This window comes from Mustela nigripes, chromosome 4, assembly GCF_022355385.1.
Source record: "Mustela nigripes isolate SB6536 chromosome 4, MUSNIG.SB6536, whole genome shotgun sequence".
Classification (NCBI taxonomy): Eukaryota; Metazoa; Chordata; class Mammalia; order Carnivora; family Mustelidae; genus Mustela; species Mustela nigripes.
Genome location: NC_081560.1, coordinates 126,523,235 through 126,537,777, shown reverse-complemented (window position 1 = coordinate 126,537,777; position 14,543 = coordinate 126,523,235). Strand labels below are relative to the sequence as shown.

Genomic DNA, 14,543 nt, shown 5'->3' with positions numbered 1-14,543 from the left:
TTCCTCATAGTCTGTCCTCTTCTGCTTCAGCTCCATTTATTGTTTCCTGTTTTTACTGTGACATTCTTCACACACCCTTCCACATATGCAAATAATATGAAATAGAAGGTTTTCGTAGTTTGGGGCTATGCTGATTTTTTAATTCATACCCAAATAATTTGTGTTTCCATTTTTGGTGGTGGTGGTGGTGGCAGCTTTCATATTTTCTGCCCAAGTTCTCTTAGAACAAACATGACAGTAGTTTGAAAGCCTTTCATATCCCCGGAAGGAGGAAATGACAAAGAGGCAAGACATTATAATGAATGTTTATGCTCTTTACTTAGGAACATGACAGTCTCAAGGCCTCTGTCATGTCTAGGTCTTGATGATTTATCTTGTTTCCTCAGACCCTGCACCAGTCCACAAAGATGGGCAGAATGAAGCAGACAGTACACCAGAAGACCTCCAGTCTGTTGGGACTAGCAGACTGCTCTGTCACATCACTGATGGTGACAACCCACTGTTGTCACCACGATGCTCTATCTTCAGCCAAAGCCAGAGATTCAACTTAGACCCTGAATCAGCCCCTTCTCCACCCAGCACTCAGCAGTTTATGATGTAAGAAAACAGTGTCTTGTTATTATCCTCATTTCATACAGTTTTTCAAATACTACATTCATGACCTGCAATGAAGTATATGTCTGAGATAGTACGAACATGCTTACGGAATGCAACTGGGAGACCTGAACAGTGAATGTTAACAGTTGGGAATTCTGTGTTAGGTCCTGCTGTCTCAGGAGGAAATGGTCAGGGGAGGCAGGATACCAGGGCTTGCATGTTTGGACGTTATTGGTGAAATGACCGGAGTCCTACGTAAGAATATGTATATGCGGATACCAGAATACCCTTGTTGGTGAGCTTAATAGTCTTTCCATGCCCAATAGCAGCCTCAAGGGATGGCCCGTGGCCGTGCTTGGGAGTTTTATACCTCAATTTCTTCTTAGAGTCTAGAAAAATGGTGGCTTACAATAGCGGCTCTCCACCTGCCATCCCTCCCCCTGCCCCCGCTGAAAATTGTGAAACTGTGCACTTCTTTTTTAATTCTACAAATAATTTTGACACATAGCTAAAATGAGTGTTCCTAGTTTCCCCTTGGTAACTTCTGTGGTCATTAATTAATTTATCCAAACCTGAGCACACAGGCTGTCTATTGATAGACTCGAGGGAGTTAGTGGATTCTTCTATTATAAAGGGTGTGCCATGTGAGAGGGTGAATTACTTTTCTGGAGGGGGTAGTCCATTCCTCTTATCAGATTTGCAAAGTCTCTGTTGTGTTACTATATCTTCCTTAAAATGTTATTAGGTGTATCTCATGCAACCTGTCAGAGATGACACCACAGCAGGATGTCTCCTTTCGTTCTAAATCGGCCTCCTCCAAGCTTTAGGAAATGCATTTCCTGGACTAATATTCTGACATTTATATGCTAAAGTCTCTGATGGCATTTTCCCATAATGGAATTCTGCGATCGGTGGCCTCTGTTAATAAGAAGATGCCACCATGGTAGATCCAGCAAATAACAGACTGCCCTTTCTGAGAATCCAGGAAGCTTGGTTTGGAGGCCAGCAGCAATGTTTATGGGAAGACCATGGGTTCTGATGATTCTGTCCCTCCCTGCAATTGTTACAGGCCCCGGAGTTCTTCACGGAGCAGCTGTGGTGATGGCAAGGAGCCACAGACCATCACCCAGCTCACCAAGCACATCCAGAGCCTCAAGCGAAAAATTCGGAAATTCGAAGAAAAATTTGAACAAGAAAAGAAATACCGGGTAGGGGCCCTACAGTTTGAAATAAGAGTGGATTGTGTCAGAAGTATGTGGGCTCTTCTTTCCTTTCTTTTTGATTACCCCTCTGTGCCAGGGGACAGCTGTTTCCATTTGCAATCCAGGACCCACCATAAATTGCATTCCCTTACTGGATCTGTCCTATCCTCACAGGCTGTAATTTGACCCTGCAAAGATATCTCCTAGTAATGGATTATAACTCTTGTTTCCAAACTGATTCGATTATTGATACTCTTTTTTCTCCCTAAGGAGCACTACTATCACTGTTTCTAGGACTGAAATTTGGAAAGCTTTTGAATTATGATCTTATTTTTTTTCTCTAACCCTTTACTATTTGCAGTTTTGTAAGGAACTATTAAGGACCCAAAGGTCAGAGCCTCTAACTGAGAACAGAATAAGGGAGAGAGTCTTCTTTGACATAAGAGTACCTCTGGTTACCTATCAACTGACATCTGTTCAGCTCATTCATAACAATAAACCCCAGTCCATCTTTTCCTGTCAGACACCAGTCTTCGCGCTGGTATTGCAGTGTTGTAATGATGAACCTTTTCTTTTATTACATGAGAATCAATAGGGAGGTAAGTGTCCTTATGGTCAATGCTAGTTTTATTTATTTTCCTTAACGGTAACCATGGCATAGACAAAAATCATATGGATGTAGAATTGCACGAAGATATTGGGTCTTTGGCAGAGGGCTCAGAGAGTTTGTTATCAGAATAAAAGAGAAAAGGGAATAATGTCTCATACATCTTGAAATATGTAAAGGCTCACTAAGCACTTGGTACAGAGATAAGTGGCACATTCCTGTGAGTGGAATAAGATCTGGGGAGGGAGATGGGAGTGGGTGATACTCCACTCCCCTCTTTTCCTATCCTGTTTCCCACAATGGCTTCAAATTCACTAAAAGATGGGTATACGGAGTGTTTTTATTGTTGTTGTTGTTTTTTTTTTTTTTTTTTTAAGCTTTGTACAATAGAAAGAAAAAATCAGACTGCTTTTCGAGACAACCTTAGTCAGGGTGTTGAAGCTTCTCTTCTTCCTCAAAGTCAAACAGTGACAGCTGTTACTGTCTTTTACTTCATTAGTACAGGAAGGCACTCTCCACGTAAGAGGTATAGACCTTGATTTTACAGATAAGGAAACTGAGGCCCAGAAAAGACTTGTAACATGCCTTAGGTAGTTGTATTCTATCAGCTCAAACTGGTAGATGAATGATGAGTAGATTTTGCAATGGAGGAATAGAAGTAAACTTTGTTAGTGTCCACATTTTTGAAATTTCTGGGTATCTTGAGAGAAGCTGATTTCCTCCATTTGCTGCTGGAATGTGTTTGGATCTGTCGTATCCTCACATCGGAAACAGTAGAGTAACAACTATGGGTTTCATTGCCAGGTCCTGTTAATAATTATTACCTGACCATCCTTAAATCAGGCTGATCTGGATTTGAATTTGGCATAACTTAGTTAGGAACTTTGTGACTTTGGACTTGTTACTTTAGCTTTCTGAGTCTCAGTTTATCCAACTGCATAGTGAAGTTTATATTAGTAGTGATTTCTGAAGTTTGTGAGTATTAAATGAAGGAGTGCATATATAATGGTTATTATAGTGTTTGGCACAGAGAAATATGTGGTCCTAGATATAATTAACTTTTTAATCTATTTGAGTGACGTTTGATCAGGGTATCCCAAAACAGCCTCTGCCTTGTCCAAAAATGAAGAAAAACTGTACACATTAATTCTTCACTGAATGTCTCTACCTGCAGCCACAACGCTGGATTACTTCTCTCAGCTATAACAGCCACCCAACAGGCTGTCTATTTTGGAAAAGAATTTCTGCTGGCACCTCCCGTCCCTGTCTAAGACAGAGAAGTTTTTGAGCTGGTGCAGACACATGCCCACACAACACACTTAAACATTCACAAATGGAGAAGGGTGAATTTGGGAGCAGTGGAGGAAGACCTCATGGTCACCACTGCCTCAGTGTGTATAAAAGTCTCTGGTATACCAGAGCCTTCCTTGTCTTAGAGAATGGGGCTTCCCCTCACCCTTCCTGCTGCAGCGCCAGACTGTGGTTAGAGGCTTGACATGTTAATGGACTTAAATTAGTTGCTGAGTGTAAGGATTTCCTTCCTGGCAGGCTGATTGTGGAATTAATAGCATCCACAGCTAGTGTTTTAGTTTGAGCTCCTGCTGGGTCTCTGTGCTAGTCCAGTGGCCTGATACAACATGCATCTTTCCCTCTGTTGAATGTGACCATTTTATATTCCTATCCCAAACTGTATTTATTCCGGATGGACACTGGAGGGTATGTGCTATGGTGAGTGCTATGAGTTGTGTAAAACGAAGCTCAGACCTGTACCCAAAACAAATACTACATTAGATGTTAATTTAAAAAATTTTACATTTAACAATCATTACCCTTGTGGAGTTAGAAAAGGCTGTTTCAGCCAGATGTCCACTATTTGTGAAATTAGAGAATATTGAAATTAGAAGGGATCGGTCAGTCTTATTTCTCATTTGACGTTTGAAGGAACTGAGGCCCAGAGAAGGGAAATGACTTCTCCAGGATGACACAACAAAGAATTGACCTGGCCAAGACAACTCAGGTCTTTTCATTCCTAATCCAGATTTCTTTCTACAGGTCTTTTCAACTGTCTTTGACAGGCCACAGATCTGGTCCAGGATATCATCAGTCATGTGCCTTGGAGGTCCCATTTTAATTGAACAAAATACAGCTATTTAGGAACTTTGTGACTTTGGACTTGTTACTTTATCTTTCTGAGTCTGTAATTTCTGGGTTTTATTCTCTTGGGGTCTATTAAACTGGGATATTTCAGTTTAGAAGTTAGAAGGCTTGAAGATCCACAGTTTGTACATGAAATCTTTCCATGTGATTTGAAAGGTGCCATCCTTGTGAGCTTGATTAAACCTCTTTTGAAATCTCCCCTGGGCGTAGGGAAATAAAAAATTCATTTCAGAAAATTATTTCAGGCTTTAAAATATTTTGTCAGAGAAAGAAATCAGCCTTATATTTTTTCCTAAGTTCTATTTGCAGTAGTGAAAGCTGACTTCTTAGGTGGTTTTAGGTTTTTGTTCTTGTTCTTAACATTATTTAAGAAGATGGTAACTGTATAAAGCATATCTAGTGAGAAAGATATGTTTCAGATGAACAAGATGTGCTTTCAGATCAGAGTGGAAAATTCTGTGAGGATTTTGAGAAACCAAATGTAAAATATTGGCTGTCCATATAACCAGACTGTTACCCGAAACAGCACACTAAACTATATATCAGGGAAGTGGCACAGTGCATCATCCTGGCACATCATGGCTAGGAGGCGGCTAAGCTATTTTGGAGGTGTGGCCTCATGTCATTGTCCGTGGTACTGAAACCAGGGCTTCACTGATGGGAACCATGGATACCATCCATCTGAGCTCCCCAAGGTGGGGAAAAAACACTGTTGTTTTCCTTCAATCTTCTTTTCCATCTTGATTTTAAAACTATGGTTTTTACATCACTCTAGAAGTGACAGAATCATGACCTGTGTTTCACAATTAACATACTTAATCCCATGTACTTTTTTTTTTTTTTAAATTAGAGAGTGCCTGTGTGTGAGCCAGAGAGGGAGGGGCAGAGAGAGAGAGGGAGAGAGCGAATCCCATGCTGAGAGTGGAACCTGATCCTGGGCTCAGTCTCAGGAACGTGAGATCATAATCTGAGCCAAAATCAAGAGTCAGACACCCAACCAATTGAGCCACACTCCTAAACCCATTGATGGGATTTGATGACCATGCCACACAAACAATGTTTTTTCCTTTGAACCTAGGAGGGACACATTTCTCTCTTGATGCCTTTCTCTCAACAACTTGCTGATGTTACACAGACTTAGTGGATCCTTAAACAACATATGACAGAGCCCCTAGACTTAGTTACTATCAATGTACACATTTCTGGTGATATTATAATTATGATCAGGGCATCTTGAGCATTCCTATATAATAGTCCTTGTATATGCTCAATTCAGAGTAATCATTAATCTTCTTGAGCCTGCATTGAAGTTAATTGAGTGGCCTTGATTTAAGAAAGATCTTCCTGACCTATGGGGGTGGAGGCTTAGTATGTTTGGCCATTCTTCTTTCCTTGTTTCTCTTTTATGTAGAAAATCCATTTTTATGCTAGGAGAATAAATCCAGAAATCAAAGTGAATGATTTTTTTTTTAACAGAGTATTATCCTCCAAGAATAAAAAAATATATTCTTATTGCCACATATAGGTTCTATTAACTACTTGGTAAGATGTACATACCCCTACATATATGTTTATTGGTGAAGACATATCTAGAATTCCTGTGAAAGTCTGGTAGTAACATTACCAATATCACCACTTCTAGTAATAACATCTGTAATTCTAGTTAACACACCCAACCTACAGTGCATAACATATACCAGTAACTGCGTTCACTGTTTTATGTACATCAACTAATTTACCCCTTACAGCAACCCTATGAGGGAGATGCTTTTATAATTCCCATCTGGTAGATGAAACTGAGGCTAAGTAATTTTTCCAAGATCACACACTTATGATTAAGTTTTACTTTAATGCTAGCCCAGTAGGATACTGAGTCTATAATGAGATGATTAAAAATATGGGTATCTCCCTGAAGCACTGTCTTCTCAGATGGTTGTCAAGTTTTAGGGATCCTGGGGTCTCCTTTCTCTGGGTTTGTGGAAATGACTGATAGAAGCTAAATCCTCTAGTTTGTCAGTATAACCTAGACAAGTGGTGGTCATAAACCATGTGTGTGAGTACAGGTGAGGGAGTAAGCACTGGCTTATATTAGTGCTTAGGTACTGATATGAAGAAAGGTCTGGTACTGATATGAAGTCATCCACACTTGATATGAACAAGTGTGGGTTGTGGGTGGCCCACAGGGTGACTGAGGGTTAGACTGCAGGGGACACTGGAATGGTTGGGGCTATATGAAAGGTGCTGAGTGACGAGGCATATTTAGAAACAATGCCTTTGCCAAGGATGAAAATGTGGAGGAGGTCAGGAATGTTTGCTGTGTTTTTCAGAAGGAACTCTATCAACTGGAGTTGTTATATCTGAATTTCTCTCTTAGGTTCCCATGTCTCTGAACTACCTTTGTGTTGTCTTGACTGTTTACAATTTTTGTTTTTCCTTTTATCTTTTTCTTATCCTCTCTCCCTCCCACCTTCCCACCCACATTTACTCTCCCTGTAGCCTTCACATGGCGACAAGACTTCTAATCCTGAAGTCCTGAAATGGATGAATGATCTGGCTAAAGGTCGTAAACAACTCAAAGGTAAGGACCAGTCAAGGGTCTCTTTTCCCAGAAAGGAAGCAGTTAAAATATTGATAATGCTCTCCCAGGCGTTTTTTTTTTTTTTTTTTTTTTTATTCTTTTCTGCCTGTGCCCTCTCTGGCCTTGTGTCTCACCTAGATTGGAGGCTCCATTTTGAAATAAAGGGCTCTGGGTCCCCTTCATTGTTTGTTCCCATCTAACAATTCTCCGTATAAAGAGACTGAGGAACTACAGACTCTGAATTGGGATGATTCACTTCAGTGCCAGGAACACTTCAACATGGGGAGTATTGACTTCCTTGGGTTATTGGATTCTTGGATGTTAGAAAAAGGCCTGCGCAATCATTGTCTCTGCATACCCCTTTGCAGAGATGATGACATTTATGTCCAGAGATAGGGACAAGTTACATAGCTAGGAGGCAGTGAGCTAGATGTAAAACTCAGTTCTCTTACCTCCTAATCCAGTGTTCTTTCTGTGTTTCTCTGGAGATGGTGATGTGTTATTAATTAACTCTAAAATCCATTTAAAAGTACTATGGTATTTTCCAGCAAAAATTTATTTTCTTCCTCTCTTCACATTCTTATTTCGATACTTAGAGATGTGAGAATTTTTTCCAAATCTCTAAAATGGTGGCAATAAAGAACTGGAAGGGAATATTAATTCAGTGGTATTAAACTGTAATGATGTAGCAGGTTTATAAAATATGCAGTGTTTAAACACCTCACCAGAGTCTAACTTAAAAAACAAATATCAAACAAAGAAAATGAGCTATGTAATTGAGAAACCAATACAAATGGCCACATTGACATTTTCAGCCCCTTAGCATATTCTGAAATGTAATTTCCTGACATGTCCCAAGTGGCTTTTTTATTTTTAATTATGTGGGCTTATATAAAACCACATTGAAATAATGGTGATTCCTGGATTTTAAAAGATAACAGACAAAATTGTGGGATCTGTCAAGTTGGGGCTGGCATTCCCATCTCTCCTTTCCCATTGCTCCTGTATTTCCTCAGATGTCTAAGTGTGTAAAGCCTTACAGAGGCCTTTGCATTTATTTGCACAGAGGCTCTTAATGGCACAAAGCTTCCAAACTCAAGTAAGTGAACCTCTGAGTGTAGAATTCCAGGTGTTATGGTAGGTAACGGGTAAAATCTTTGGGACAATACCACTGGTCTTCCTCTGGAACTCATCCTCTGAAATTTAAACCACTGAGTTACTCCTACACACGAATTACTCTATTTCCATGAGATTCCACCCTCGAGAACCCTCTGTTTCTACATCTGATTGGGAGCTTATGCTGTTGGTTCTGGTTACTAAGGCCGCCCTTTCCCAGTGGAAAACCATCAGCAATACCATCCATTTCGACTGATTTCACATCACTGGTGGGAATTTCTGAAAGACTCTCTACTCTTAAGCCCAGTGAGTCCTCCTTGTTCATGGTAACTCATGGCATTTCTCTTAGAACTAAAGCTGAAGCTCTCAGAAGAACAAGGGGTTGCTCCCAAAGGCCCACCTAGAAACCTGTCCTGTGAGCAACCTGCAGTCCCCAGAGAGAATGGGAAGCCGGAAGCTGTGGGTCCTGAGCTATGCTCCTCTGGAGAGGAGACTCCAGATGCTGTGCTGACATGCCTGAAGGAGAAGAGAGAGCAGCTTCCTGCTCAGGAGGATTCTAAGGTACCTCACCATATCCTCACAGGTCACAACACTCAATATAGTGTCAGTGAGATTATGGTTTTGAACAATTTATAAGAGCACTTGGCACCACATAAACAACTTTAGGAGACTGGCTCTGAAATTTCAGTCAGGTGAGTTTTTAGTAAGTTATTGGCCATGACCTATGGGTGTTGCCACTTAATTCCAGGATGTTGTTCTGGAAGTTATTACATGTTGGTGGGAAGCAAATGACATAGATATGAAGGTGTATCATGTCTCTTTCTCCCCTAATTCCCCCAATAAGCTAGCAAATTAACCCAAGATTAGTGTTATAATCCCATTTTATAGTGTGTTGTATTAAGAAAATAATGAAGCTGGGATGAATTATACATGTATACTTGAGTTATACATAGTAAGGAAAATGGTTTAGTATCTTCAATAATAAGAATAAAGAGGTAGGCTTTTTTGAAGAGTGTTTGGTAATAAGATGTCTAAAACTGGATGCTTTAGACATCTTAGTTTTGAAATCTCTGTGAGACATTCAGGTAGAATTGTCAATTAGACATTTGGATTTATGAACCTAGAGGTTGAAGAAAATATTTATCATATTTTACAAAGAAGATAATGAAAGCAATTAGTATTTAACTATCTAATTCCTCCTCATCCTGCACGTCTATGTGTATATTTCACTTATGCCAGGGAGCCTTCCTTGTAATCTTTTTGTCCCAACTCTTAAATGGTATGGTTACCCTTAATTTCTTGAATAAGAGTGATAGCTCCCCAATCATAGCTCTAACTACGCTGTATGACATTTTCTGTCTCTTACTTTATACCTTAGACCTCTTGCTGTTTGTATCTCATGATCCTACACTGTCTGTACACAGGGGGTATTGAATAAATGTTTGCTGAGTGAATGGAAAGATGAATGAACAAACTACCATGTTTAACTTAGAAATCAAGTATTTTTGAGGAGAATGCCTTTAGCTGTTCTATTGCACATTATCTAGTCTCAATCACGAGGTGGCCACATAGGCTTACCATGTGCCCCTGGACTTCTCCTTTATATGGAGATTTGTGATCTACAAGCAGAAAGGAGCCTTTGGGCACCTCTCTCTCTCTATATATATATTTTAATGAAATGCTTAGACTTAAGAATAATCAATTATATGTTGTAAAAAGTGAATGGGTTTTTGTCTACTTAGCAAATGCATTCCCTCCCCACTAAAATGTAGATATTTGTGGGACACACACACACACACACACACACACACACGGACATGTATGGTTTTCCATCTTTCAATGCTTCTGATGGTCTTTCTTATATTTTCTAGTTACCTTAGCTACATCCATAAAAGAAGCTTGGTCAACACTCAAGTCCTAATACTATATTCTACTTGATTAGTGCAGTGAGGGTTGAGTTAGGATTGGGACAGTAGACTTGGATCTGGACTTAGTTCTTCAGTAAGCCTTCTAGCTTATGTACACATAGCTTATGTACACCTTCTAGCTATGTACACGTAGCAAGTGAACTAATTCTATGAGATTCATCTTCATCATCTATAAAATACAGACAATACATACTTACATAATTATTGTAACAAGAAGGAAAGATGCCTGATGACTGGTGTGCAATCATACATTTGCAAAGATATTAAAGTGCTTATTACGTGTTGTGAATTATGATACATCCTGGATATAATATGATAGAGAAGCTATGGGGATTTCTGCCCTCACAGAGTGCACGTTCTTCTGGGAATTGGGATACAATAACAAGCAGTTAAATAAAGAAAATTATTAAAGATTTGGTAAATAGTGTGCAAAGAATTAAACAGATACTATTATAGAACATAATGGGTATGGTTTCTACTTTACATAGGGTGATTAGGAAGGCCAATACATGACATACTAAATTCTTCATTAAGAAGAATTTATAGACCAAGACAGCAGCAAAAAGCATTTTAGGCAGATGGGACTGTGGATGAAGATCTTGAAGGAAGAGCTTGCATGTACTTGGAATTCTTGGGTAAGGGCTAGCCGCACTTGATGTATGAGATGAAGTCAGAAAGGTAGTCTGGGGGCCCTGATATAGGACCATTTAGGGTAGTATAAAGTATTGGAAAGCTGTTGAGTTGTTGAAGACAGGAAAGTGATATGACATGATTTACATTGAAAGTATCTTTCTGATGGCTGTGTAAAGAATAAATGGTAGGGGGAAAGAGTGGATAGGGGAAGATGAAATGCGTCCTTTGCACCAGCATGATAGCCTTGGAGATGGAAAGATAAAGTCCTATTCAAAGTATAATTTGGATGAAGAATCAAAAGGATATGATGAATTATTGGACAGTAGGGAGTAAGGAAAGGAAGAATCCAAGATGGTGATGGGTCATCTACTGTGATGGAGAATCCTACAGGAGGAACAGACTGGGGATGGGACTGGAAACTGAAGAGGTCTGTTGGACATGTTTATTTTAAGATCTTTGAGCAATAGTGTGACCATCCATCCTTGGTTTCCTTGGATTTTCCTGGATGCTGAAAATTTCAAATGATTTCATCCTGGGAAAATGCAGACGGTTGGTCACCCTGCTAGGCATCTAAGTCAAATATAGCACATTCACATGGGAGTCTAAAGATCAGAGAAGCATATTTGAGTTCTTTGTAAGTTATCTTTGCTTAAATGGCAATTTATTTCTATTATTTTAAATGAAGTATCTGCCGAACTGATTAATAAATGTCAGAAGCCCCTTCAGCTCTCTGCACTAGACTAAAGGTAGGCCCTTTAAATAGAAAGCATCTATAGTGGGACATGTAGCTCTCAATACCCCAAGCTGTAGTATTGTTCCTGGGGAAGTTTAATACAGCAGACCCTAAAGTGGCTAGTAGTTCCTACAGGAGAGTCCCAAATCACAGCAGAAGCCAAGGGAGGTTTGCAAATTTCCACCGTAGCTATGTTATTCCTGGCTCCTCTGTGAGCTTATTAGCATCTGAAATTATCTGAATAGGTCCCATTTCTTTAAACTCAAATTGGCAAATGACTTTTATCTGGGGTCCTTGCTTTACTGCCAAAAATACATTAAATATTAAAACTTCCAGGATGAAGAATTCTTTCTTTTCTAGAGAGACTTTTGTGAAATTTTTACATTTGGTATTTGGTCAGAGCCCATACTAAAGCTGATAAATCCTGTAGCATTGCCTTGTCAATTCAGATACTGCTATAGAGTAATTTTCCTCCTCTTCTATTAAAGGATGATTTTTGGAGGCAATCACTTCTGGGTCACAGGGTATCCACTGAGCCCTGAAAGTGAATGAATCATTCCTTGAGTCTGTGGTGCTTATTTATATCCTTTTCTTCTGAAAGTCCCAAATTGGTGCTGACACATTGTACCCATTTTATTGCCCTTTCTGATAACTGTCGGTGGTGTTAGGAGCATGGCACAAATTACTGACTGGATGAGTAATGGCAGTTACTTCTTCTGGACCTTTACTAACTGCAGCATCTTTGAGGAGGGAAGCAGATTTAAAAAAATAATAATAATTTTATTTTTTTAAAATCAAATGAAAATATAGTGATTGTTACACATTATATATATAGTGAAAATACAGTGGTTGTTATACATTGAAGAGAGGGAAATTTAGAGGTAAAGGGCATCAGAAGGAAGATCCCCTCAAGTTTTTTTTCCTAGTTTTCCTTTTAAAAAATAAAAATAGTTTTCTTTTTTTTTTTTTTAAGATTTTTATTTATTTATTTGACAGAGACCACAAGCAGGCAGAGGCAGGCAGAGAGAGAGGAGGAAGCAGGCTCCCTGCCAAGCAGAGAGCCCGATGTGGGGCTTGATCCCAAGACCCTGGGATCATGACCCGAGCCGAAAGCAGAGGCTTTAACCCACTGAGCCACCCAGGCACCCCTAAAAATAGTTTTCTTAATCATACTATCTGATATAGTTTAAAAAATGTAAAAGGCTACACATTAAAAAGACTCTGCCGCCCCATCTGCCAGCTCTAGCCCTGAGGTCTCCCATCCCCAAGCAGGTAACTGTTGTTACTAATGTGTCATGTGTACCTTTTGAGTTTCTATATAAAGCATATGCAAGAAAGTATCAATATACATTCTTAATTTGTCCCCTTTTAAAACTAAAAGTAACACATTATATAATTCTCCTTTTTTTCACTTTGTATATTCTGGATAGCTTTTTGTATAAAGAAATAGATTCACATTCTTTTATTCTTAAAATTTATTTAATAGCACCATGTATTCCTTTTTTAGTAATGGACAACATTGATAGTAACCTGAAATCAATTTTAGTTTTTAGCTTAAATAACGTTTACTACACCTGACTCTTTGCCAGGGACATTTACATATGCTAACTTATTAAAACAATATATTCATATAACAATATATTCACTACATTAAAAAGCTAAGGTTCATACCTTACATAATTTTCCATGTTAAAAATAGGTAAGTTTTAAAGCTGATTATCTGAACTCATGTCCTCTGGTTTCAAGGCTAATACTAATCTGCAGTCCCCTGCTTAGAAACGTTTTATATTGACCAAGCCGTTTTCTTCAGCAGTTTCTTTGTATGATTATGTTCATTACTGATTTTTTACATTGTTTGACTTGTTAGTTCAAAATTCAGACTTGTTCCATATATACTGTCTCATTTGGTGAGGAGCTGGGGAGACTCAGACATAGGAAAAGCTTGGCAACACTTAGTTCTTCTCTAAAGCGAGAGTAATTGATTCCCATTACTACTTTCCTCTCTAGGAGAGATCTTGATTATGGGGCTGATTGAAATGATTTTTAAAATAAATTTCTGTGGTTTACTGTGAGTGAATAAATGGGACTAATGCCATGGGGAGAAAGGAAACCAAGCATGATGGTAAAAGCATATAAGCGATGTCAGTTTTTTCCCAAACAAATTTCTAACCAGGGCCCAGAAAGGAATACACTTGGGCTGTCTACTCAACAGCAGTTCTGTCTTGCCACCTTGTTTGGGAGCTACTATTCCAAATATCTCATTAGGTTGGTGATTCAAATAACCTACTAGGTAGGAGTCTTAAGAATTTTTTTATGGCAAAGTTGTCAAGCTGTCAACAAATCATATCAAACTGTTCTACGCACAGTCCTCTCTTGCTCAGCCTCCTTTTCATTCTACTCTTTCTGATGCTGTAAGAAATGGGGAGAAGGAAGTTAGACTAAGTATCTTTGGGATTTATCTCCTTTTATTTATCTTTAAATCTGACAGCCCCTTCATGCTCTGGATATCTCTCTCTCTGGCTATTTCAGGTACTCAACATCATGTTTGTTCCTCCATTCACATAAAGAAAATCAAAAGTTAGATACATCTGACATACCATGGACAGCCACAAATATGCAGACCTTGGCAGAGAGGATGCATTTCAAAAACAGTCATTGAATAGAGAGGGGACAATTGTCTGATTCTTGGCAGAAAATGGCTGAGGAATAGCCAAGTTAAATGTATGTCTGCCCTTTAGATTTGAGGATTCCTATTCAAGCAAAGCCTACCTCTTGACTCATCTTCCTTCATGAAGATTGACTCAACAGACCTTTCTGAGCTTCTCTGAGTAGAAGAGAGCTCCAGGCACACGGTCTGATCACTATTGGCAGCCTGTCTTCCTATTTGAGGATGAGCACTTACAGAATTAGTTTTGACACTGTTGCCAGCGAGCCCTCATGTCTCTCTTTGGGGATTGCTTTGATAATGATGCTAAGAATAAAATCAGGGACT

General features: G+C 39.1%; 1 protein-coding gene across 6 annotated transcripts in view; it reads left to right on the top strand.

The window, feature by feature from the left end:
* The window catches only part of FAM13C (family with sequence similarity 13 member C), a 157,494-nt gene that overhangs the window by 133,164 nt on the left and 9,787 nt on the right, over positions 1 to 14,543 (top strand). For all 6 annotated transcript variants that reach the window (XM_059397448.1, XM_059397451.1, XM_059397449.1 and 3 more), the window contains 4 exons: positions 387 to 597; positions 1,667 to 1,805; positions 7,060 to 7,141; positions 8,607 to 8,818. In XM_059397448.1, the coding sequence (XP_059253431.1) occupies positions 387 to 597; positions 1,667 to 1,805; positions 7,060 to 7,141; positions 8,607 to 8,818 (644 nt within the window). The remainder of the gene's footprint in view (positions 1 to 386; positions 598 to 1,666; positions 1,806 to 7,059; positions 7,142 to 8,606; positions 8,819 to 14,543) is intronic.